We start from the raw sequence: 26,851 nt of genomic DNA, 5'->3' as shown, positions 1-26,851 counted from the left end.
ACAACATAGTTTTTAAGAACTACCCATCATCACAGTGCACATGGCTTGCCTTTAGCATTGCCTAATTAGCAGAAGCACCTAGCAATGGTCTAAATAAATTACAGATACTTCAGCCACTCTCCACCTTAGACTTGAGATTACATTCTTCGATAATATCATTCATCATCAAGCCAATAAAATTTGCTATATAGGAGGTCCAGACTTGCACCTTTTCCTCTTAAATTTAACTACAAGAATCGCCTTAATACTAAAACACAATGTCGGCAGAACCGGTACCGGGTACCCAGTGGGATGAGTCGGGCCCATACCGACACAGTTAAAAAGACGGGGGAGAGGGAGAACGAGAGAGGAAAAACGCAATGGGTTTGTCGACCTCAACATAAAAAAACGCAAAAATAAAAGGGGCCCGGAGAAACGCAAAAATAAAAGGGGCCCTCTCCGGGCCCCTGTTTCGAACAAAACAGGGGACCGGAAGCGGAGCTCTGCCTCCGCGTCTCCCCGACCTCCGCCTCCTCCGCGCGGAGGCTCCCAGGCTTCCGCCGGCCAGCCCTGGCCGATCTCTCTCGTCCTTCCTCTCACTCTCCCTCCCTCCCCCGCTTTCTCTCTCTCTCTCTCTCTGTCTCTTCTTTTTTCTTCTCTTTCTTCCCCTCCGGCGGCGATGTCTCGGTTTCAATGCCGAAACTGTCCCGATCTGCCGCCGATACGGCTCAGGACACCCCGAACCGTGTGATTCGAGACGGTTTTGCAGATCTAGCTAAAACATGTTCCACATACTTTCTCGTACATATCCTAAAATTTATAAGCTATTTTGGAAGTTCAGATCCATTATCATAACTTTCTTGAAGATCTTAATCGTTTCTTACATTAATCTGACCCAAAGACAAAGTTTTGGCTGAAACCAACCTATTTTGACTTAAAAAAATTGCTTTTGATGTTAAATGCTCCGAAACTGATCAAAATTTTTGATTTTAGTAAGTTCCAATCGCTTTAACAGTTTCGGCAAAACCGACCAATACTGCCAAAACTCTCTCAAACTGAGCTTTTAATGTTATTTGGGGACCGATAACAAAATTTTTCTTCTTTTGCAGAGTCTTGGGGGACAATGAATGACAGCTGATGTCAAATTGTCAACTAAATGCACCCTACTTGTTTCTTTTGAAAGTTGACCGGTGGGAGCTGGAATGGACATTGTTTATCCATTTTCCAACCTGAAAGCAAGTTGTTCAACACCCTTCTCTTGCAATTCTTTTCCATCTTGATAATTCAAAGGAGGAATCGACTAAAATTCTGATCGACCAACATAAATCAATGTTGGATAAAATTGAAATATCAAAATGTAAAGAAATCTATTATCTTTGCATGACCCACCTCACAACAGTACGAGGCACTAAATAGGTACATGTATTTTACACTTGATAACTCAGCTTGTTTAGCCCATAACTAGTTGATGTTTCGTAATGAACCTTAATGCACTTAATACGGTTCATTTTCAGCCTAAAGCTGCCAAAACTACAAAATTGCTAATCCTACATGACTCACAATAAAATAAATTATGTGCAATAACTTGCTTTTATGCTTTTTCTAGTTTTTTTGTTTTTATTCTGAATTTCGGATCTTTCAGCTGATGCTCCAAAACTCTTGAGTGAAATTGCTAAAACTACTAGTTGCTAAATTCAAAACTCTACACAAGGAGAATGAGTCCAAAACCAGAAGCAATTTTTGAGACCTTGATCTGGCCTAGCATCCAATGTAGACTCATACTGTGCTTCTTGTAATATAACCTAAGTTTTCTTGTCCATAGTGAACTCATTGGAACGTAATACATAGTTAACGCCAAGAAACTTCTTTCCATGTCTTGGCATCATGAAGACAGTTCAACTTCTTTAACTACAACTAAACAAAAGAAAGAAAGAAAAGGTCGCCTAAAATTACTTTTTAAAAATTTCCATTTTGATCTGCTTTATTCTCAAAAGAAATATAGAAAAGGAATATGTTTGAGAAAAGAGAACACTGGCATTTAAAACTTAATCATCATTGAGTAGAGGGTTTTTAGTAATCTTCCAGCTAAATAGATTAACATTCAGCATTTGAATGCTCAAAGATGATCTAGGAACAATTAATGGATCAGTCCATCAGGATTTTTAAGGTGTTATAAGTTTCAAATGTAACCAAGAAATTTAAGGAATGTTGATTTTTATGAAGATTGGGAATACCAAAAATTGTCAATGAATCCGATAAATCCTTATTTTTACGATGAAAGATGTGTCGCTTTATTAAAAATCCTAGAGAGGTTCAATACCAAATATCATTCGCCATTAAGGCATGGGCATGATAAACCATATTTTAAATGTTGCAGATTATACCTTTCTAACATACCATGAATATATCATCACGATTGGAGAAAATGAATGTGCAAAATGTCAAAAACTTGTTCATGCAAGTATTTTGGAGCAATAAAGGGAGAAGATTAAACAAAAAAGTTCTAGGATAATTGATAAGATAGCATACACCCAAGTAATAAACCAAGATTTGTAGAGAGCACACAGTCATATGATTTCAGCAATACAATATGTAAATATAGCAAGACTATTCGGATACAAAACATTTAGTTCCATGACCAAATTAAGATTTTGGACTAAAAGACAGCAGAATAGAAGAATATTTGCCCAGAGCTCCATGGTAATTTAATTAAATGGAATCGAACCTGAACTGTGTCTAGATCCATGATGTCAAAGTTTGCTTTCTTCTTGATAATCCTCCGCATATGTTGTATTGCAAGCTTTACCTAAAATGAGACATTGAGAAAGAGGTTAAAATTTATACACCCAAAGGTGGACATAGAACATAATGGCACACAATGGTAAAATAAGGAATGACTGAAGCTAATGCATAGTTTCCAACTCCAATATAATTAAAGAACTCAGACGGCCATATAAATTCCATAAAGTGATGGATATAGGGGGAAAAAACTTCACCAATTATGATATCAAAATAGCAAGAAAAGATTATAAAATAAAAGGATATAATGATGAGAGAGAAGAAAGAGAAGAAGAGAGAAGAGAAGTTAGGGGAAAGAAAGTGTGAGGAAAGGAGACAGAAGAGATTTGAGAAAGATGCTGTACGATCTTAACTGATCCATGCAATATCCATTCTTATTAAAAAGGGGCCTAGTCACTCAATAGGGTAAAACAGCATAGAAATACCCATAACAAGTAACAGGTCAAGTATAATATGGGTTTGGGATCATATGGGCTCCAATATAGGCCCAATAATAAGTAAATAAGATAGAAAAATGACCCAATAAATATAAGTACAGCAGATTAACTATATACGATTAACAAGTCAAATTTGAAGCATCATTGAAAATTTGATTCAGAATACAATCCTTTAAAAGGGACAAGAATAGTGTAATAACAAGGGAGAGTTGAAGAAATAAATAAGAAAAGATGAAAGGAAAAGAGAGAAATTGAGAAGAGAGGCAAAAAATTTAGAGAAAAAGGGAGCAACAACTGGGTCATATAGCATGCGCCTCCCTATTCGAACAATTTAACAAGATTCATACAGGGTGCCCATACCTTCCCCCTCTTTTACTTTTTCTGCTCTCTTCTACTATTTAGCATTTATCCTAATGTATACTGTTTTCTTTATTACATTTATTCAAAATATCAGAGATTGTTTGGAAACTCTATATGGTTTTTGATGTTTACACTTTACAAATGGATATATGCCTGTTTCATGCAACAGCATTTACAAGCACAGTTAATGTGATGTGCAGAGCTTAAATTTTTGTAGATTGGTCAATATTCTTGTTTAGATGCCCAAAGGATTTATTTATTAACCATAGATAATCTAGAGTAATTTATTGTCAACAGTGCACGTCATAATATCTTCTACCATGCCTACTCAGAAGCAAGGGCATGATATGAAACGCAGCTCTAAAGGATGCTTGTGATAGGGGAACGACAAAGGGGATGCCCAAAAATTAAAACATCAACAAAGGGCAATTTAAGATCAAAATTATTTCTAATATTACGAAAAAATCTAAAAATTAAAATACTGTTACAAGTGAAAAATTATAATATTTTGTAAGACTGCAAGGTGAATTGTAACCAGCATAAATTAGGTATTGATCATTGAGAACTTCTAGGTATTAGGATTAAAAGAATAAAAATCAAATTAAGCTACAATTTATCCCAAAGACAAAGTCTTCTTCATACAATTGACTTCTGCATTCGGATATCTATTGGCAATAACACTCTTTGGAAAGTGTAAAAACTGAATATTTGAAAGGGATACAAGAAACTTTATAAAGGACAAAAGAAGAGATTCAAGAATCGGTAGGTATGGCCTGCACTCACCAGTACATGCCACTTATACTAGCCCAAATTGACACAGGGTACTGATTATGGTGGGCCAATACCCCTAGTCGGTACCGGGCTCCACTGTAGTATGTACTATACCAGGCCACTAGCCATGATTGGCACGAGCCCATACCTTGATTTTTCAGATCCTGGGATGCAAGAGACTTAAGGGTGAAATTTCGGGGCAAAAATGGTGTGAAGAAACATTGCTTGCTAAAGGGGAGAGCAGAAAACAGGACTCAGATGCTTGCGTGGAAGCAAAAAGATGATATGTTTCACCACCTTCATTTGTCAGTTTTCCTTGTGTTAAAAAAGACTTGACTTACAAAAGTGGGTATCGACTGATTAATAAAATAAAGAAAGAGGAAACTACTGAATTTACTAGTACAGTTTACTGCCGATGAAGCCAGTGAGCTAAAAAATATTACAAGATGCTCACGGCCCCATGTATAACAAGGGGAGTAGGAACACATACTAAATGATAACCAGATAATATATAAAGAAACAACAAAGTTTACAAACTTCGCAACAATGTTATTAACAGAATCTAACTAATAAACTTAATTACTAAGTGAGATAAAATTTTTTAAAAAAATAAATAATAATAGCAACAAAAAGCCAGTGGCCCAGCATACTAATGCAAAGGAGGAAACTATGCCGTTATCTGTGCCTGATAATATTTACAATGCAACAGAAGAACGTAACAATTTCTAGGCAGAGAAGAACAAGAAAATATCTGCAACTCATGCCGTTGATTTGTTGGTAATGCTTACAGTGAATTTTGGAAAGGGATATTTGTATGTATCTACAAGTTCCATCATCAAGTCCACCAAATTAGAGAATGGGCTATCAAGTACCATTCCTGCGATAGAAGGATCTTCAGCTCCATACATCAAGCTGTGAAAAAGAAGTACAAAGTTCATGCTAGATAGAAATAGATATAAACCCACACACAGAAAATAATTACTGAAACATCATAAATAAAGATATATTTTCATTCATGCGTGCTCTTTTAAAAATCATATGTTTTATACTTCTCTTAAAAGCAATACTATATTAAGGAAATACTAAAAAGATCATAAACACAGTACAATATTTATCTTTTATTATATCCTCATTTTATAATGCATAGAACGTTCAGTTTTGCAGCAAAATAATTCATTTATAACCAAGGTACGCTAAATCGGTACCGGTCGGCGTACCGATGGCGACCCGGACCGAGTCGGTACTGGTTCGGGCAATCCAAAACTGGTACCGACCCAGTCCGCCGCACGGGAGCACGCTCGCGCGGTTCCCAGCGCGTGCTGCCCCGCGCACACGGGGCGTTTTTTTCCCGCATTTCCCCCGTGTTTCTCCCGCACTTTCCCATGATTCCACGTGCAAGGCCGCACGCAGGACGCGTTTCCCCGTGCGGGACACGCTTGGCTGCATCTTTTCTTTTTCTTTTCTTCTTCTTTTTTTTTTTTGCCTTCTCTTCTTCCTTCTTCCTTCTTCCCAATTCTTCTCCTTCCTTCTCCTTTCTTCTCCTCTTTCCTCCTCTCTTCTCCTCTCTTTCCCCTCTTCTCCCGCAAGGGCGAGTACCCTGATGAGGATCACCCCGATGAGGCCCGGTACCAGTAAGTCTTCTTCTCTTCTTCTTCTTCTCCTCTTTCTCTTCTTCTTCCTCTTCTTTCCTCTTCTTCTTCTACTACTTTCTTCCTCTTTCTTCCTTTTCTTTCCTCTTCTTCTTCCCCATGCGCGTGAGCGCGCTACCCCGCGCGTACTGGTGCAAACCGGACCGGTTCGCACCAGTACGCAGCCGGAACCATTTTCCACAATTGAACCATACCGGTTGGCCCTAGCACCGATACGGTTCGTGCTAAACCGGCTAATACAAGCCGATTCAACATACCATGTTTATAACAACCTTATCCATAGGCCCTAACAAAGACATGGTCAAAGAATCTATTTTTAAATATATTAGTTTCATATTGTTGGTTTAATATTACATCATCATCAGTGTCCACCGAATGGAGATGCTTGAGCAATCTAGGTTGATCTCAGTGTAGGATGATTCAGAATGTAGATCTCATCACATAAGCAACATTTTTGCATACAAAAGATTCCCATAAATTGCTAACAGGTCTACGCAGTATGTATATAAATCTAAAGCTACAAGATGGAACAACAAGATCATGGGTATTTGGAAGATGCATTAAGAGGATCCAGAGTACGATGTCGTCAAGTAAAAAAAAATAAAAATCTGGAGATCACAAATAGTATCAATTTGATAGGTGAAAGTAAAACAGACAAATGTGAAGTAAAATACTTTCCTTATCCTAATTCATAAGGTATAATATCACAGCATGACAACTGGACTTCAAAAGTTCCTCTATATGTCTATCAACATGATAACAGATTTCAGCATGCTAATGCTTGTTACGCAGTAAGCAAGAATAAGTAAACCAGTAAGTAATTGTAATGATCATTTTTAGAGCACCGTGAAGACATCACTACTATCGAGTATAAAAGTATATTAAAGACCCAAAGCCCCAGATACAGCAATTAAGGGTAGAAATCCATGACTAAGACCTGGTAACAGCGCCCATTGAGCGCCCCCACAATCCAATGCAAGAAACATTTCCATCCGTGCGCAGAAAATTGACCACAGCCCGAAGATCATCTTTCTGGAGATAACAATTATTATAATCAGAAGAGATTCTTAATAACAGTAACATGCCATACAGTATGACCAAAGACAGAAGTAAGAGATCCACTTTGAAATGTGAGAATTTGACAACTAAACATTTTAAATTCTTGGCACCATTACAATCACCAGCTTATTATTTCACAGCTACTTAAATCATAGGATTTAAAGAGCGCAAAAGGAAGGCAGATGAAAGATTGCTCCAAAGGCCTTATTGAAGAACTTGCAAGACTACATTACCACCCAAAAGAAGTATTAGTTAGTGCTAATAGAACACCACCAACAAAAAAGTCAAGTGACACAAAAACAATGACCAGCAAAAAAAAAAAAGGTCCTCGAATGCCCAAAAAAAACTTCCAAGAACCTGTTTTTAAGGTTTTGACAGTTCGTGGAACCGTTATGATATAACAAGAGAGTTGGATGCTAGTAATTCACATTAGGAAGAGTCAAACCCCTTATAAGCGCTCCCGACTTGAATTTTCCCTTCCACAACCTGTTCTCCAACCTTGGAACGGGGTCTAAAATATAATTATGGACATGAGGCAGGCTATATTAATTTTATTCTAAGGAATTATGCGGTAGACAGGTTTGCATAGAGGAGTGGCATTAATGTGGAAACAAGGATTTGGCTTACTCTAAAGGTTGGGGATGCCATTAAATGACTTGGCCAATGAACAGTGCTAATGATAAGGTAGTCAAGCAACCCTTACATGAGTGCACCAAATAAAGGTCTCTTGCAACACTTTGTGGAACTTAGTCACTGCATGATACGACTTCACCACCTTCATAGTTAAAGAACTTTATGTTCCCTTAACATGAAGGTTCACTGAGTAAGATAGAATCTAGTCTTAGTATCATCATGTGCTGCTACCTTTGTTAAAGGAGGTACGTCTGATAATAAGGATGGCCATTTAGGGGACTTCAGCAGCACCCAGAAAAAAATGATGGGAACAAGCTAATGTATCCTTAAGCTTTCTGCATGCATGTTGTCATGCTACGAACACCCTGGCTTCATCCCCATTCTCCCAAGAACTATCTACTTTTACTCTTTCCTCTAGCCTCAGTATTTCTATTCTAACTCATCCAGATTTGTGATGTAAAGCATCAGGAACTAAATATAGAACAGCTAGAAAGTTGTGGTCCCCATGTTTAAGAAGCTTGTATGTAGGGTTCTCAGTTAATGATATTTGGGAGATCAATTGGTTACAAGATGTAGGATGGCATGCATCCAAAGCAACTAGGGCAGGAATATTGAAGGTCGAGAATTTTATTGTTCAAGAGTCAAGACTCAAAAAAACAAAAAACTTAAGGCCCCATTTGGGATCATTTTTACTTTCTTTTTTAAAAAAAATGGGAAACAGGAAATCTGTTTCCATTTTTCATGGTTTCCGAAAATAGAAACCTTGTTTCATATCACTATTTTTTTAACATCGGTTGCCCCCATATTTGCGTCCTTCTCCACCCCCATCTTCGCCCCCCTCCTCGTCCTCCACCCCCTGTCCACTCCGCCCCCACCTCCTCTCCTTCTTTGCCTCCTGCCTCTCCACCTCCTCCTCTGCTGCCCCCATCTCCGCCCCCGTCTCCTCCTCCAACCCCTGCCTACTCCCCCCCACCCCACCCCCTCCTCCTTCTCCACCCCCCCCTCCTTATATGCCTCCTGACTCTCTACCATCTCCGCCTTCTTTGCCCAATTATGGCTTGCACTTATATATTATTTTATGACAAGAAAGTAATTGCAGACGGCATCGCGCATCTCAGGCTATGATATATTTATTACTTAATGAAAAACTCAAAGTCTCAAACTTTAGTAAACCAATTCTGACGAAGTTTCTAGATCTTATCTCTGACTGAATATTCCCTTTCTTCTTGCATGTTATCCTGATAAATTATATTGGATTATGAACTGTTGTTTAATTAATTTACTTAGCATGGTCCATGTATCCCAAAATTGATTTCCCACTACGATATATATTTAACATAGTTAAGTGTTCCACCGAGTTTATTCAAGTGTCAAAGCTTTTAATATGGTGGAGTAGATGTGTTTTGTTCAAACTTATTAGCATCAATATACATGCTAATCTGATAGTAAATGTTTGATTTGCTTAGAAGATTAAAGCATGTCACATATTATAGATTCATTGTAGAGATATGAACTCCAGTCTAATTCAAAGGAAAACAGATCTCGAGAGTCTAAGTGTAATACCCATGCTCCGTTACTTTGTAAGGCATAATTTGTATGCCTTGGTGCTTTAGATGATTTAGAGGTTCTCTTTAAACTTTAGAGCACAAATGCACATGCTCATGTGTGCCTATTTGTCATTCTGTATTTTCAACTAGGTGTACAAGTATGTCCAGCAAAGAATAAAACATTCAATCCCAACCTAACATGGAACCAACAACGACCTAAATTCTAGACCCATGAATTAAACATCAAATCCAACCAAGACACAAATCTCCAACTAAACCAAGTGAAAAACTGGATGTGCGTTCATAGACCAAATAAAAAATTAAAAAAAAGTCTTGTCTACCTCATAAAAATCAGATCCAAATCAGATTCACTCAATTGGATATGAGCCCAATCAGACCAATTAAAAACCAACTGTATATAGAATCAAATCCAAGAAGTGATGTTAATTTGATAAGGATATGTCAAGCTGAACCCAGTCCAACTTTGCCCACTGGAACTCCTGGGGCCTTATCTTATAAATTATCATGTCAAACAGTTAATTAATACTATCATGTTTCTTCCGTTTTGGTAGTTGTTGCATCCAAGGATTTCAATCTAAATGCCTGACCCCATACTGGTTTTATGGTACACCGCTGTACTGTGAGACATGGTATCTCCCTGGAGAGGAGATAGCAGTTGTATCCTGTGTCAATATAGTACTATATCGAGGTCCCATACAGTACTAGTGCCTTAGCAAGTTTGTGCGGTACATCCAGTACTGGCTAGTACAGGTTGATATTGAAAACATTGGTTCCATCATATTTTAGATTCCCTATCCTAAATAAGAAATAATGTTTGCACAGTAATTTTCTCCAGCTTTTGTAGTGCGATGATTTTCAAATACAAGATTAGGTGGACCTAATGAAATCCAAGGTTCGCCGTAACGGTACCGGGCCCCGTACCGATGCCACACTAATATAGCATCGGTACGGTACGGTACAGAATTTTTAGCGTACCGAAAGTCAATACGCCGTCCGTATCGATACCAGTACCAAACCAGTATGGTACGTCCGGTACGTCTGGTACGATACGGTATGGCATACCATGATGAAATCATATAGAGATTTGCAAATAATAAAAGAAGATGCCTGTACATATGTTTAAAGGATAATCAAATGATATAGTTTGTTGAAGGTGATGACAAAAGCTACTCAACTGGTGCATATAACTAAAAAATTATTCCTTTTGTTGTTCCTGTTTACAAAAATAAAAAGAAAACATTGGCTGCATGCAGAAGTGCTATGTTACTGTGATAATCAAATATATGCAACAGCACAAAATTTGAAAGATTTAGTAAAACCTAGCTATTTGCATCTCTTTTGCATTTGACAAATAAAACTCTTTAATCAAGTATGCACTTACTTCATTGCATCCAAGAGTGACATGTTCTCCTTCAGAGAGTCCAGAACCTGAAAAATCAAGTGTGAACACTGTAATGTTCGAAGGCAGCAAAATAATGGCAGCTTCACTAGCATCAGCCCGGCACCCACTGTCACATGAGAAATACAGCATGTTAATGAAACACTTTTAACTGTTAAATTCCATTCTATCTAAATCTTTAAATGTGGCGAACAGAATTATTAATTATAAAGTCCTCTGTGTGGTCAAAATACAAAGTTCGATTCTTTCTCCACCATTAGACATATGCATGTCAGCCAAAGATAGCATTGATTGGATCAGTGGAGAGAGTATTCTGACTGTAAGTGCGAAATCAATAATCATTGTTAGGCTAGTCAAGTTTATTGACTTTAACATCTGCACTACAACTAGAGATTTAGTTACTTGACCTACAGATTCAGATGACCTGAAGTTACCGACAATTAGTAACACTTGAATTTAGGAAGCTCATGATGCAAATAACATGCAAATGTGACCCAAGCATATAAGTATAGCTTTACTTGTAGGCAATCATCATTCTTATATCTTTCCCTTCTATTTTTTGTATAAGTTGTACAGGCATGTAAGGCCTATTTTATTTTTAATGTGCAAAATTGCTGCATTAATATGTAAAAAAAAAAGTAATTAAAGCTATCAAAGGCCGGTGAGCCTTGCGGAGGATGCTCCTCCAGGCTCCACGGTTGGGTTCCCTATTTCGTTCGAAACAAGAGTCCAGCCACTTGTTTTAATTTCACGATTTTTAAGTGAAGTCGACAAACCGGGCCCCTTTTTAGTTTTGCGATTTTAAAGTAAAGTCGGCAAGCGATTTGCCGACTTCACTTAAAAATCGCAAAATTAAAAAAGCAAGCAGACCCTATTTCGAACAAAATAGGGGACCTGGCTACGAATCCTTCCTCCACCTCCTGCCCGAGTCGCCGGCCTCCAACGGCCCTACTTCTCTCTCCCTCCCTCTCTCTCTTTTTCTCTCTCGTCTGCCCTCTCTCCCGCCTCCTGTACTATGTCGGTACAGGCCCGACACAGCATGGCGCGGGCCCATAACGACCCATGCCACTGGCCAACCGATCCAGAGTTCGGTACCAGCACAGCAGACCATGATTAAGTGTATAGTTTATTTTATAAACCATCAAATCTTAACAAAGATTTGTTTATGGCATTATTAGGGACAGTGTAATGTGATGTTGTAAAGTTCTAAAAGAATTGCCTTTGCAAAGGCAAATGGATACAAGAAATTATATCACATTAAATTTTTTAATTCTGTATCAAAACTTCATACATCTCAACTATATTTCTCTAATCATAAGAATAAAGGAAAGAATCAAAAGTTCATTCTACACAGAAATGGAGCACAGGACAATTCTCCAAATTCAGGAATAGTTAGAGTTTGTATTTCAGTATTGCATGTCATAAGGTCAATAAGAAAAAAACTTGATTATTGATTATTGAAAAAACTAAAATAAAAGGAGAAAAAATGTAAAGAAGTATAAAACTAGATTTGAGATGATTCATATGAAATATTTTTATTTAAGTTAGAGGCATATTGTTAAATCCTTGAATTATTTTTCTTAGAATATAGTTTGGTAGAACTGATACCACTCTAGGATTGTCTGTTCACCTGCAATCGGACAGGTTGCAATTACAAATGCTGCATATTGCAAGCGTCCAACATAACTGTTTGGATGCCTGCAATTACAACTACTACTACATTTAAATAGCGAAAAGGGCCCAATCTTGTAATTGCAACTAGAGGCAAAAATAGACGAAGTTCCAATTACAAGATTTCTTGTCGTTGGATGCAACCCTCAAAGGACTCCCTTCACCACTCTCCAACTATTGAATTTTAATATTATATAATTTTAACATACAAAATATACTAATTATTTTAATAAACACATTATGAGACATAAATTATTATTACACTAACATACATATTACTATATCAATAAATTTTTATAATATTATATTACTATAACACTTATTGTTTCAATGTTAACAGTTTCACTATTATTATTATGATCATTATATGCTAATTAAATTTATTGTTATTCTATCATAATAATTATTATTATGGTTTATATAAAACGTAATAATAATCACAATTACATTGTAACCTCTACTACATAATAACTATTAATTATCATAATAATACACATTAAAAATAAATCTATGATTATAATAACATATCTAGTGCTCATAATATTAAGTTATTTATAGTGATATGATCAGCATAGCGATTAATATTATAATAACCAAATAATAATTTAATAATATATTTATTTTCTATTAAAATTATAAAAATGACATTATAATTTTTATACATAATGAAAAAGTATATTAATAATATAAATTATAGTCATCATATTATATTCAACTCAACTCATCATATTATATTACAATAATTATTATCCTCATATTATAATAATAATTTAATAATATAAATATTATTACCATGACTATAATATACTTAATTATTATTGCATCATAATGATCCTTATTATAATCCAGATACAATATTACAATGATCATTATTTTTTTTAATTATTATAGTATAATAAAAAATATATTATTATAATAATATTGTTATAATGTTATAATAATCATCTTATAATGTAAATATTATTACTATGATCATAATCTACTTATCTAATTATTATTATAATCTATAAAATTAAAAAATAACGACGATCTCATAATAATTATTAGTTCTTATCATAATGCATATTATAAATTTATAAATATGATTGTAATAATATTCTAATTATTGTAATATCAAATTATCCTAGAGTGATATAATTATGATAGCAATTAAAGATGATATTATTTTCTGTTATAACAATCCAATAGTAATTTAATAATAAGATTATTTTCTGTTATAATTATAAACAAATAATATAATTATTACATTATAGAAGAAAAAACAGTTTACTATTTTCAAGGAGGTAAGCCTATCAAATCATTCGCAGGGTTACCATCTCCTTTTAACATTATACAACAAAACAGTTGCAATTGCATTTGCAGTTTTAACAACAAACAACCAAACAGAATCAGCTTTTGCAATTGCAATTCCAATCGCAGCATTTCCAATTAAAGCTTCTAGTCAAATTGCAGGAAATGATTTGCAAGCAAACAAACGGCCCTTTAGTGAATGTATGGTTGTACATATTGCTCCATTTAGACACATAAAAATTCTCATTTTATTTAAACAACATAAATTTTACATGAAAATGCACTTTTAATTCTAAAAAGGAAAAAGAAAATGATTTCAAAGTTAGAAAATGAACTTGAGTCCAACATCTATGACATGCACATAATTGTGACTCAAGTAATAGTCCTTGATGAACATCACATTCCTTTCAAATTAATCATATTTTAGTATTATATGAATCCTTTTTCTTATCATAACAAGAAATATACAATAGCCAGAAATTTGTGAAGATATGATATGCAAATTCCTCCCCCTCCACCCCCCCAACCCTCGTCATTCTTTATACAGTGCAATGGCATATAATTAAATGGAAAAAGAACTTATTCCGGTGTCCACCAGCTTTAAGTAATTCAAAAAGCCTGAACTGCACAATGACAGCTCAAGACAACCGAAATTGGTTCATTTTAAAGCTGGTCTCTTCTAAAAAGCGACATCTGTGCTGGTCCTCTTACACCTTTTTGACTTATGAGCCTAGTTTTAAATCCCAGTGGGACATCCCATGAGATCCTGGGATAGGATCCCTTCCTAAGTGTTGGGGCAGGACCGTCCTGCCATAAGCGCAGTATCCCGATCAGCATGTCCTAGGATATTTCCTATCCAAAGTGTCAAGATGGGGCGAGTTGGTGGCACATCCCGTTCCACAGAAAAACCGAGACAGCCCTATCCCAGAGGACTTAGAACCTTGCTTATGAGTACAAAAAAGTTCTATTGTCCTAGTATCAACTAATAACTTCTCCATGATTAAGCCTCGAATGAACTCAACTAGTGAAAGTTCTATAATACCAACTTAAACCAAACTTCTTGATCCTCCTTAGATAATTTTAGAATATGAAATAAAAAAACACTATCAAGCCAGATTCGCCGAACCGATATCGAGATGTGTACTGGTTGGCGTCCGATACAGGTCGATACCAGTTCGAACCGAGCCGAACTGGACGGAACCGTCCAATTCTGAATTGGATGGTTCCAGCCAGAGGCAATCAAGTTCCGGCCTCGCTTTCTACTGCCGAACCGACCGAGCGGGTTGGCTCAGTTCAGCCCACACTGCTATCATGCAGTATAAATGAAATCTTTACATACTGCAAGCTCAATTAGCAATAGACAGTAATGACTACAAATGTATGATAAGTGGAGTTCTTAACGATTACAAAACTATTGACATATTTTCCATTTTTCTTATTTTGTTTTATTCTTCTATGGAATCTGCGTCCTCAGTGCTAATGAAACAGAAACAAGAAATTTAACCTTTCAGGGGAATGAATGTCAAAGAAGGATCCAAAAGACTACAAGTATAGCTGAATGAACCTGACATCATGCTTTTATTTGGTTATCAGTTATCTTTCAATTTGTTGTTTTTACTGTAATTAAAAATCTTGAATCAGGTACATACATACATACAGCTAAAAGTGGGATAGCATTTTTAGAGAGCAAAACAATTTCTCACATTTAACTTCCTATGAGCATGTATACCCTAGAATGCAAGGACACTTCAAATCACTTGCCGTTTTTTTCAAATTGGATACATTTCAGATATTCGTACTTGTCGGAAAATTCTCGAATACATGTCCGATACCTGAAAAATATCCTATTTTTCATCATCAAAATGACACTCGGATACTTCCTAGATACACTTGAGATACTTGTATGCTACCTCCAAAAATAAGGATAGCATTTTCTTTCTTTTCTTGATGTTGACCTTTTAATGATGAATGGTCAATATTGTAGCCTATGATGTTTATATTTAAACATGAAGTATGGATAGGAGTCAGGATTTGAATGATAACCAAATGATGAGTTTGTAAAAGTTGATACTATCATGTAAAGGACAGATTATGTTATTTTCATAGCCTACCATGCTTTAAGGATGTTTCTTAACACGTGTGTATGCATGACTGTATTATATTCATTGACATACCCTAGCTATATCATATCCTACATTTTCAAGGTTTGCCTATTGGTGTATTTGTATGATGTCGTATCTATTTCCCTTATCCCTATCCATGCTTCTTAAGCTATAAGAAATGTAAATGGAATGCGGACATCCAATCCTGGTAGGAAGATATCTCTAACTATAATGAAAAATGAAAACTCAATCTGCTACTTCTTTATTACCTGTTCCCATGACAGTATATGACACAGGGAAGGGTCTTTCCTTCTGTCATCACAAGTGGCACATAATGACTGCACTGAAGCTTTTTTCCTTGACCATTTATAACCTGCAGCAGTAGCTATACATTTAGTAAAATCAAACAAATAAAACAATAATGCAATTTAAAGCACATAGCTGCAATAGCTAGCTTCCATCTGTCCCATGGAAGCAAAAGATAAAAACCAATGAAACCAATACTTGTCAGGCAATTAAGTCATTCTTACATAACCCAATAATGCAACCAAACCGTGTCTTGAATAGTCATAAATTTAGCACCATGAACTATTCCACTAGAAAATAACCTGGCAATCAGGGTGTATACATGTCAACAGAAGCAATGAACTAATTCTATCAACTGAGTAAGATTGACTGAACTTTTAGGTAGGACAAGATTCAAATCATCTATCAAAGCAATAAGTAGAAAGAAAAGAATCTGGTTCTTTCGGCATAATGATTTCTGATTATATCCAATGGTCAAATTTGATCCAATAACCTGAAACTTAATGATCAACTGTTAGACATCCTTCCTTGCTATGTGTCCACTAAATGAAAACTAGAATCCAAGGTTCGCCGTACCGGATCCGGTAGGCGTACTGGTAGCCTACCGGACCAATACGGTTCTGGTTCGTACCGAAACAGGCCGGTACGAACCAGCCAGCTCTTCCCCGCAGGAGCCGAGGAAGAAGAAGAGAACGAGAGAGAGCGTGGGAAAGAGAGAGAGGGAGGAGATCTATGGCCGCCATTGGACAACCGCGGAGGGGCGGCGGAGGCCGGGGCGGCAGCGGAACCCACAGGGGCGCGGCAGAGGCCGAGACCGCGGCCGCATCCCCTGTTTCTTTTGAAATAGGGGATGCGGCTACAGCTTTTTAATTTGGGGATTTTAAGTGAAATTGGCAAATCGGATGCCGACTTCACTTAAAAATCTCCAAATTAAAAAATTTAAAAATTTTTAAGTGAAGTCGGCAACAGATTTGCCGACTTCACTTAAAATCCCCAAATTAAAAAAGTCGTGGCCACGTCCCCTATTTCTTTCAAAACAGGAGACGCGGCCCCGGCCTCAGCCTCCGTCTCCGCCGCGCCCCCGCGGGCTCCGTCGTCCCTCCGCGGCTCTCCGATGGCGGCCACAGATCTCCTCCCTCCCTCTCTTCCTCGTGCTCTCTCTCCTTCTCTTCGTCTTCTTCGTTTCCGACACAGAACCGGCCTGTTAACCAGTTTTCACTGCTCCGGTGTACCGGTTACAGGCCGGACCAGTCTGAACCGGCCGGTACGAGACGGTTTGTTAGACCTTGCTAGAATCTCGGACTCTACCTTCATTCAACCATCACTCTTTTGATAACTCATGAGTTCGGACATATAATTTAAGGGATATAGCAAAAGTTAAAAAAAGGAGAACTGACTCTGAAACTCATCTCGCATGGCATGATGGTAACCTTTTCTCTCCCCACACACAACTCTACTACCATATGGATCATGTCATGACATGACACATATGGAGACAGGATGTCTTCTTTGAATGAGTCAAAACTTATGCTTAGCAATTTAGATATACATAGGATCTATCAGCGGAGAAGGATCTAGGTCCCTGTGAAATGGGATGGCACCATTGGTACCTTACTGTTCCTGACAACCAGCACCCAGGACACCAGCAAGAACCACTCCATTAATAGGCCAGGAAGTCCCAAGCATCCTGGTAGTGTCCTAACACTTGGGATCATTGGGACGGTCAGTATGGACCAGGACACGACATTTTTCAGTTTCCATTTGTCCTATCCATGCTGTATTTTCCCAGTTCCATACTATACCAGAAGCAAACCGAGATAGGGCAACATGATTCAAACTGTTGATGTAGCATTAAGAAGCTACCTGAAATAGTTGGGTTTTAGATTAAATCAAATTCGCTAGTATACCTTCAGTTTAATATTCTATGGGAAATGTTTCCGAACTTTCCATGTTAATCAGAGGAAATACTTGACAAAATATGATAATATAATGAGAACAAGTACAAGCATGATATGCACATTGAACCTTGAAGAGACTGTAGCCTTTGATCAGAAAGAAGAGAAAAGGAGAATTTTGAAACACAGCCCCTGATAGGAACAAGGGTTATTGTTTGCGGTAAAAGTAAATTCAAACAATATCACTGGACAAATATTACAAGAAAATAAATTACCATTAACTTCCCGCTCACTTACTTGGCTTCATATTAAACAACATGAAGTCAAAAATGGGAACCCCTAGTGTGCACTTCACCAATTTAGTAATGCATTATCCAATTTGTTTCAGGTTTACTAGTGAAGAGAGATGTGATGCAGGAGACAACACCCAAAACACTTCAGCGGTCATTGCAGTGCACATACATGGTGCAACGATAGTACTCCCAAATTCAGGGTTCTCATTACAATTTTTCAGATACATGTCAGAAATTTCCAGTGGTAAAGGATATTCATCATAATTAGTCTACTGAAAGTCAAACCTTTAGTGAGATGATTTTTGTGGCATCATGCTGCCACCTCAGGCTTTGTAGTATTCACATATAAATTAGAAACATCCTTGCACAACTTTATAGAACAAAACAGCAAAATTGTCGTATGTGATTAAATCTTGTGTCAAATAAAACTAGGAAAAAAAATGAGATGACAATTCAAAAGCATAAGCAGAATAAATGATATCTAATTCATGATGTCTGATTTGTCTGGTTTTAAACACTCAAAGTTGGTATGCTGCAACACTAAATAATGCACATGCAAGATACAGATCTTGTAGCCTATATCTGATGCACCAACAGATACGAAGAGCTCCCATATCATCAAATGATCTAACTGATATTAAAGATTGGTGTGGTTACTAGTTAGGTATGTTATGCTCAGTATGATACAGTTCTTACTGTTTATCATGGTAGTGCCCAAAACCGGGCGATATGGGACGACGATATGGTACATACTCCAGTTTCGGGTGGTGCCAAATGGTACAAGCGGTTCTGCTCAATTTGGACCAGTATGGAACGGCTCATATACCAAACCAAACCTTAGTACTATATATGTACCTTAAGTCCTTAACCATACGATATTGTACAGTCAATACAGGTCGGTACGCTAAACTTTAGATTGGTGTGCTTTGACATACAAGACTAAGCAAGCTGTCAAAGTATAGAGCAGCTCAACCTTAATAATCATTGGAAAGGAAATTCAGATCAAAAATTATGTTCTAGCTTGTAGGGAAACCTATCTACTAATAATATGACAGGAAAGCTTCTAAGGCTAGCCTCACGCCTCAGAGACTGAAGTTGCATATCCTCTTTAAAAAATTAGTTAAACTTTCAAAAACCCTCCCTACTCCTGATTGCCCAGGCCCTTCAAACATGGCATGCAACTCTTTCCAAAGGGAGGAAAAAGAGGGGGAAGGGAAAAAAAAAAAGGAAATAGTATCTTCTAGATTCCATACGCAACCCCCCGCACCCAACCATCTCTCACTCCTCGAGGTGCAATCAGGCACCAAAAGCAATCTACTCATGCTACAACATATTTTAAATTCGTAAGCACTTATCTTATTCATGGGTTTTCACCTTGAGTTACATAGTTCCCTAGAGTCCAAAAGTCAATACCCATGTCACATGTAAGTTGCTCTTATCATAATTCATGCTTCATCAAACTAAAGGTTCGAGATATTATACAATATGATATATCATCCTCCAAAGTGGCAGATTTTCAATGCTATGTCAACTTAGAAAAATCACACAAAAAAGTCACTCAGTTGTCTTGCACTATTGCCGTAGCTTCATTATATGGCACAATTCATGATGCCAATTCCAAAGGAGCAATGAAAATACAAGACCAGCTGAGCAACTTTTTGAGTAATATTTTTTGAGTTACTAAAGCATTTTTGTTTTAGAAAGCATGAAAATTTTAAGTACTTTCGGATATGTGTGCGCGCGCGCGTACAAGACTTAACTTTTCTACATTTTTTCCTCTGTTTTTTCTTCCAAAAACTAGTGATTGTAATATATGAGCTATTTGTGGGTTGAAATAGATGCTCAAAAGACATACTAACTAGCTGGCAACAGTTATGGCCAACTATACTTTTCTCATTAACCAACTAATAAATCCACACTACAATGCTGCTACACTAAGGATATGAAAGCAATCATCTCCGCTAAAATAGACCACACGTACTTATGAAAGAATTGCATATCACACAAAAATAAACCATGAGAATAATAGGATAGTCCTTTTGTTGCATTTAGCATCAATGGTTACAAAAGAAACTACAAGAAGTGATATAAATTTATATCCATCAGCTGCAAACATAATAAGTTTAACTACAAAAGTTGTTATTATACCCAGGCAGATAACTGCAAGTTTATAGCCTAATAAGGTTAACAAACTAATATTACCTCCAAGTCCTTCCTTTGGTACCAACGTCCCTTTAGCATAAACTCCTGATCCAACAAATCATTTTTTGGACTGTAATCAGCTCTGAAATGCAAAATATACAAGTTATTGTAACCTCTGAAATTGAAGGGGCATTGGGAGGAATCACAAATCAATCACAAAGCACAAATCAATCACAAAGCTCAGTTGCTATAAAATTAAATGTTCATGCAAGCATTAGCTTATAATTGTAAGATACAATTTGCAGTGTGTGTACCTGATGAAATCATTTACTTTGTGCACTAGTCCAAGAAGCCAAGGAACCAAGTTCACTCTCAAGCGTCGTGAACCTCAATTGGTAGAACAAACTAAGATAATCAAACAATAACCATGATAATCAAGCCTTATCTCATATTCATAGGTTCCTTTCACGAACCCATTTTTGCCATTAATTTGAATCAGTGGTTAAATCCTTCGGGCAAGTTTCCTTATCTTTCTTGAAATTTTCATTGAAATCTCCTAAGGTCTGCCTCTCTTTTGACTTTGAACCCTTGAAAACAAATGCAACTGCTTATGAGGGCTATAATGGTCTTCATCACATGACAATAAAGCAATTTGCAGTTTATTAAAGAAATTGTAATCTTTCATTGGATTGATTACAAGTTCATTATTTGTTTCACACAAAGTAAACACCAAGAATCTCGCCTCAGCAATGCTTATCTCATGTATAGGCTAATGCAATAATCCAGCAGTAGATTCTGCTTTTCTTTTTATTTTCCAGGTGCAGATTTGAGAGGCCTCATGAGGTGCACATTCCCTTTTTGGTAACATGATCATAGGAATAGATTAATGATGCTGATTTTTCTTACAAAAGAAAAGAAAATACAAATTAGACAGCCTTTTATTGCTTTAAATTTGTCCTAACAAGTTTAGAAAACTTACTTTATTCATAGAGGAAGAACATGTTCAAATCTCAAGGAGGAAGATTTGAATGCAAGGGGAATAATATATGAATCTTTTTTTTTTTATGTTTAATAGGGCCATCCAGCTGATTTAATAATTTTAGGATGAGAGAGTTTATTTTAGGGGCCATTGCTTGGTGCAATGGTGAAGGCTTGCGCTGACAAGTGCAATGGCACGGGTTCAAGTCCTAAAAAAGCCATTTTGTATCATAAAATGCCAAAGATTAGATCTGTCCCTACTTACCCCTCCCAGTGCACTAAAATTCAGCAATGTAAAATAGCCATCTTTTTAGAGGGTTTATTTCGCTATTAATAAGTTTTAGATGATCAAAAGCAAATAATCAGGTTATGATAGTCTAGATTTCTAGTTGACATGAAGTTACAATAGTGGGTTCAACAAATCAACATATAGAGACCATTGTAAACCAGCTGTATTAGGTGCCATTACTGCCTTTAAGGCATTAGCTCAGCAAGAAGAGGTGGCATCTTCCTAGGCATGCTAAAATAGAGATATCTCTTGCTAGCTACATATTTTATTCTCCTTTCATAAGGTTTGAGCTGCAAACCAACTGAACCATTTGGGAACAACTCAAACTAGACTCTAATGAGCTTATTTCCAGCTCATTTTGTTGTCATCAATTAATTGCCAAAGATGGTGCGCCTCATCCATCTCCTGAATGCATCTACCATTAACATGGTATGCCATACCGTACCGAACCGAGCGCTATAGGACATACCATACCATACTGGGCGTACCGACACGCGACAAGGTGGCGCTGGTACAAGGCCCAGTACGGATATAGCATACCTTGGCGTATTGCAAAATGATCTTCTTCAATAAGGTGATCAGATCATCAGACTATATCAAAACATGAAAACAATCATTTTCGACCAAAACGTAAAGCTCAGGAGACACAATGGACCAAGATGGCAAGCTGGAAAATTTACTCCTCCAGCACCTTTCATCCTTAGACCGATGGCCATATTGAGGGTGTAAATTAGAGTTTGGTAGCCAACCATCAAGAGAATAAAACTTGATCATTCTCCAAGCTGCGTTTTTCTGTATCAACTCGATTAACTACACCAACTAGTCATTCTCTATGCTGGCTGTTGCTAGGGATTCGCCATTATTATGCATCTTATTCTTGTTTTTGCCTATCTAAAGTAAGACTAGCAAGGATAGAGAGTCCCTTATCTACAATGTCAGGAGCCTTCATGTGGCTGTGCAGAAAAGAATTATCATACAGGCAGAAACTTACCAGCAATGTGCCTACAAAAGGTTAAAAATGCATGTCCAATGTAATATAGATGATAGGTCATCATTCATATCAGACCCGACCAATTCACACCTAGAACTTCCTCAATCATCAATCAAGAAAGGATCATCCAAAAACACTTTGGTGGCTTGGCAACAATGCCTACTTGCTCAAGCTTCTTGACAATGTAGAGATTAGTCTTATCTTTAGCATCGAAAATTTGAAATATTCAGTTTGGTGGCAACAGAGCACCATCAACAAGATTTGCAATCTTTAGATTCCTTCTATGGAAAGCAACATCAACTTGCTCAAGCTTCTTGAGAATGTAAAGATTAATCTCTAGTATCACAAATTTGAAATATTTAGTTTGGTGGCAACAAGGCATCATGAACAAGATTTGCAATCTTTAGATTCCTTCCTATCAACTTAAAGTGGAAGAAGTCCTTGACAACTAGATCATGGCAACTCATAATCATGCCTACCAAAATTTCTAAGTCATATAACATGGACAGTTTTAACTGAAAAGGACCATGATCAAGAAGGAAAATCTGAAATGGCTTAACTTAAAACTACACGAGCAGTATGAAATATTCCAAACTGAGGGGAATTAAAGAAGGCCCCAAAGCATACAAAAGACAAACTGGATTTTTGAAGAATGCAGCTAAATCTAGCAATCAAAGGAAACTTCATTAGGATTTGTCTGCATGGATTTAGAGGACTAAACAGCTTTCATTGCATTTGAGTTTGAAAGAGCTGCCAAAACATAAAGAGTCACATAAATTGGAGCCCAAATAAGGGAGATATGTTGAATATGTCACAAATTGTCAAAGCTTAAGTCCAGAACACCTAATTTCATGTGTACATCATATTGAATGTTATTTACAATAATTTTGCATCAGATTTTAATTAGGCATGTCAATTCTGGTAGCCGGTGAGTTGAACACAAAGTCATTATGACTCCTAGACAAGAGTAGCCCTTACATGCAAACATTACTAGTTCTTCTCATCCTTTAAGCTTGGTTTGTGATATACATGCCCTAACGACCATGACAAGTCGTAGAGGAAGTGAGGCCCAAAAACCTATAGATATCCCTTGTAATCCTACGTTTAAAAATGAATAAGACACTTCTATTTTAAAAGGTTATAGTGTCTCTTCTATTACATGGTGAGATACCTTGCAACTTTTCGCAATATGGCACAAAAAAGTTCGTTCAGAGGCCCTGGCAAGACTCGTCACACTGGCAATCAAAGCCTCAAGGAAGATAATATCTTGACACCAAAGGTTCACTGAGCATAGAAGGTGTGTCCTTCTAGTTATCCCCTCTTATGCCACACTCTCTTCCCTCTATTTTGATCCTTAGATCCTCTCTTCCTTATGCTTCTATAACTTCTCTGTAGTCCAGACTCCAAATGTTCTCCTTCGCAATTATCCTTGCTTTCACATGTGCATACAGCCTAATATAAAACCCCAGCAAGGCAGGTAAACCCAACATCCATATTTAATCAGGCTGTAGTCAAGAAGTAATTGAAAAGTGGTAGATCGTCAATGTCACTGTACCCAATGTAGTGCATAAAGGAAAACATTGTAAATTGGTTCTAGCACCTTTTAACAAAGCATTGGACTCAGAAAGTGGTGTAGATCTTCTAAATTTAGGCTAGTATTTTAACTGCAGGATCAGGTTTACCATTTCCAAGTAGCAAGATGTAAGCCTCTTTGACTCGAACTTCGTACAATATTTGGATTCTGATGCTCTCAAAGAGAAAGGAGATACAGGTGATGCAATCCAAAATAATTTGGAAGCAAATGACCTAAATGACACCCAAGTACCTCGTCCTTAAAATGTAACCCAATTGGCTAGGGTAGTCAGGTCCAAATCTCGAACATCACAAGCCAAGGTGACATCAGCATACCATGGGGCTTCCTAAGCAACAACAGAGTGGACATTACCCAGGGCTCATTGAAATCCATAACTAGTCAGGCATCCTTGACACCTTCAATCCATAAGTTAAAGATTTTGGATCATGATAGTTCCACCAATTCCCATATAATGAGTACTTGGTAAAAATCATTTGCTCCAAAGTCCATAATAGAATGGAACCAATATAAGCCACCGAACCTGGGCAGCCAACAGAGAAAGTTTTTTATGATATAGCAAGAAGATAAATTCCTAAGCGGCTACAGTCACTTCCCTTCTAGTATTTAAGAGTTAAACTATTCCCATTCCCTTTAAAATAATTTTAGCCCTCAGCATAATTTATTTGAAGGGTTTAAAGTTGCAAACTTCTTATTCAAATGCAGTTCTAAAAATGAACTTATGAACTATGCAGGCTTAATATTTCCCACCAATAGTGTATGTTAGTAACATGAGGAAGATTGGCATCTTCTAGACATCTCTAAACACCACTACATCATATTACCAGATCTATATGGAACCTCCAAGGAATAGAATGATGGGCTTATCTTTCAGTTGTGCATGGTGGTGTTGCTCTGACCAACCCTAACCAAGCCCAACCGGTCCATAATTCAATCTGCAAATCCATCATACCCTACCTAAAGAATATCTTAAGCAAATTCATAAAACCACTACTGGAGATTCAGTTGTCACGAGTCACCGACTAAGCTGCCTCTGATCATGACTGATGACTCAATTGCACATTTTTCTGAATTTCATTATGGTAACACACACCCGCTATCTTATCAAATTGGCATAATTAGAAATTATTGAGCAAAAAATCACGAAAGAACAAAAAAAAAAAAAACCTAATAATCACTATCTTTTTCACCCAAATTCACCATGATATTGTTCGACAAACCAAACAAGAATTCAACCAAATCAAACCAAATCTTCGCAGCAGAAAATAAAATCATAATCCAACAATACATGACGAAACCCTCGTTCTATCTTAAATCAATTAAAGAACGAGAGAATCGGAAGAAAACCCAAAGAATCGAACATGAAACAGGTCTAAATCATCCTCATACCTCGGTGGGCGAATGATGAAATTGACGAGCTGCTCCATACCAATTAAAACAACAAATTCGAGTGAAGGAAGTCACGAGATTTTCCTTCGAATTTTGAATAAGGGAGAAGAAGAGAAGAAAGAGAAGGGGGACAGAAGACCTTTCCCTTTCTTGTTATTCTCCGCTTATTATTTCTTCCTAAGCCCAAGGGGGTAGAGAGGGGGTTGGGGTAGGGCGGGGTTGCATGGGAGCCGAGGTAAAGCCAAGGCGATTCAGCTAGTGCCGGTGTCACGTGCGTCCAAGGTCGCCCCCATGTGGTGGGGCCCGGTTCCCTATCATTGCATCGCCTGCCCGGAGTTAGTAGATTCTTCGCGAAGGTGGGGACGGCTGGTGGCTGCGAGCTGTCCACGCGGCGAAATGACCTGGCAGCTCCTGAAGGCAATGTGAGGCGCAGCTGCTAGGGTGCGCCGTGGCTTTATTTGATGGGGTGCATGTAAGTACAAATGACCTACAGCCACAATTAACGAAGGGCCCGGATCCTCTACCGGGACCAAACTTAACAGTCCAATTTTGCAATCATAACCATGAATATGCATCATTATGGCTGTGAGGATTTCATGCCACCATAGCTTTAATCCCATTTTATTATCCATTAGAAAATTCTTGAATATTTATGTAGGAGCAAAAATTCTATAAAATTTGATTATAGGTAACTTTTTTGAACGAGGTCTTGTACAAATTATGGTATAGTGAATCACCGATCATATGAACTAAGGGGCAGTCAGGGCCGGCCCGAGCCTTAGGCGACTGAGGCGGTCGCCTAAGGCCCCGGGCCAAAGGAAGGCCCCGGGAGGCTGACTAAAAGGAAGCAAAGGCCCCATATAAACGGGATCAGGAGCTGGCTAAGAATCTTCTCCCCTCCATCGGTGGAGAGTTTCCTGGCCTGCAGAGGGGCAATTTGGAAGTTGGGGACAGTAGTTTTGTTTTGGGTTGGGGGGGGGAGAGAGAGAGAGAGAGAGAGGAGGGATTTGGTTGGCTTGATAGACGCCTGAAGCCACTCTTACCTTTCATCCCTTCTCTTTTTTGGTTTTGGTCTTGGTTTTCCTTCCCTCACACTACTCCTGATCCAGCTGGGCCATCCGGAAGAAAGATAGGGGGATTGGAGATGGACGTCTTGGAGGGTGGAGATTCTTTTAGTTTTCTCCTCTCGGTTTCTTCTCCCCTCTTGGGTGGTAGAGAGAGAAAAGGAGGGAGGGGGTTGAATGGCTGCTGTGCCGTGAT

The 26,851-nt window shown here is 37.5% G+C and overlaps 1 protein-coding gene across 4 annotated transcripts in view; it reads right to left on the bottom strand.

Annotated features, from left to right (window-relative positions):
* Positions 1-25,839, bottom strand: part of LOC103712341 (uncharacterized) — a 42,539-nt gene extending 16,700 nt beyond the window's left edge. Inside the window, exons 1-7 of one of the 4 annotated variants that reach the window (XM_008798835.6) lie at positions 25,592-25,839; positions 20,414-20,495; positions 15,987-16,090; positions 10,637-10,763; positions 6,933-7,027; positions 5,135-5,258; positions 2,705-2,785 (exon numbers count right to left, since the gene is read on the bottom strand). In XM_008798835.6, coding sequence (XP_008797057.3) covers positions 2,705-2,785; positions 5,135-5,258; positions 6,933-7,027; positions 10,637-10,763; positions 15,987-16,090; positions 20,414-20,495; positions 25,592-25,629 — 651 coding nt within the window. In that variant the 5' untranslated portion in view covers positions 25,630-25,839. The other 3 variants (XM_088708824.2, XM_088708823.2, XM_088708825.2) reach the window with 3 other exon arrangements.
* Positions 25,840-26,851: the final 1,012 nt, after the last annotated feature.

This window comes from Phoenix dactylifera, chromosome 12 (genome assembly GCF_051530095.1).
Source record: "Phoenix dactylifera cultivar Ajwa chromosome 12, Ajwa_hap1_PhDact_Kaust_v1.1, whole genome shotgun sequence".
Classification (NCBI taxonomy): domain Eukaryota; kingdom Viridiplantae; phylum Streptophyta; class Magnoliopsida; order Arecales; family Arecaceae; genus Phoenix; species Phoenix dactylifera.
The sequence above is the reverse complement of the archived record's forward strand: the minus strand, read 5'-3'. Positions and strand labels throughout refer to the sequence as shown.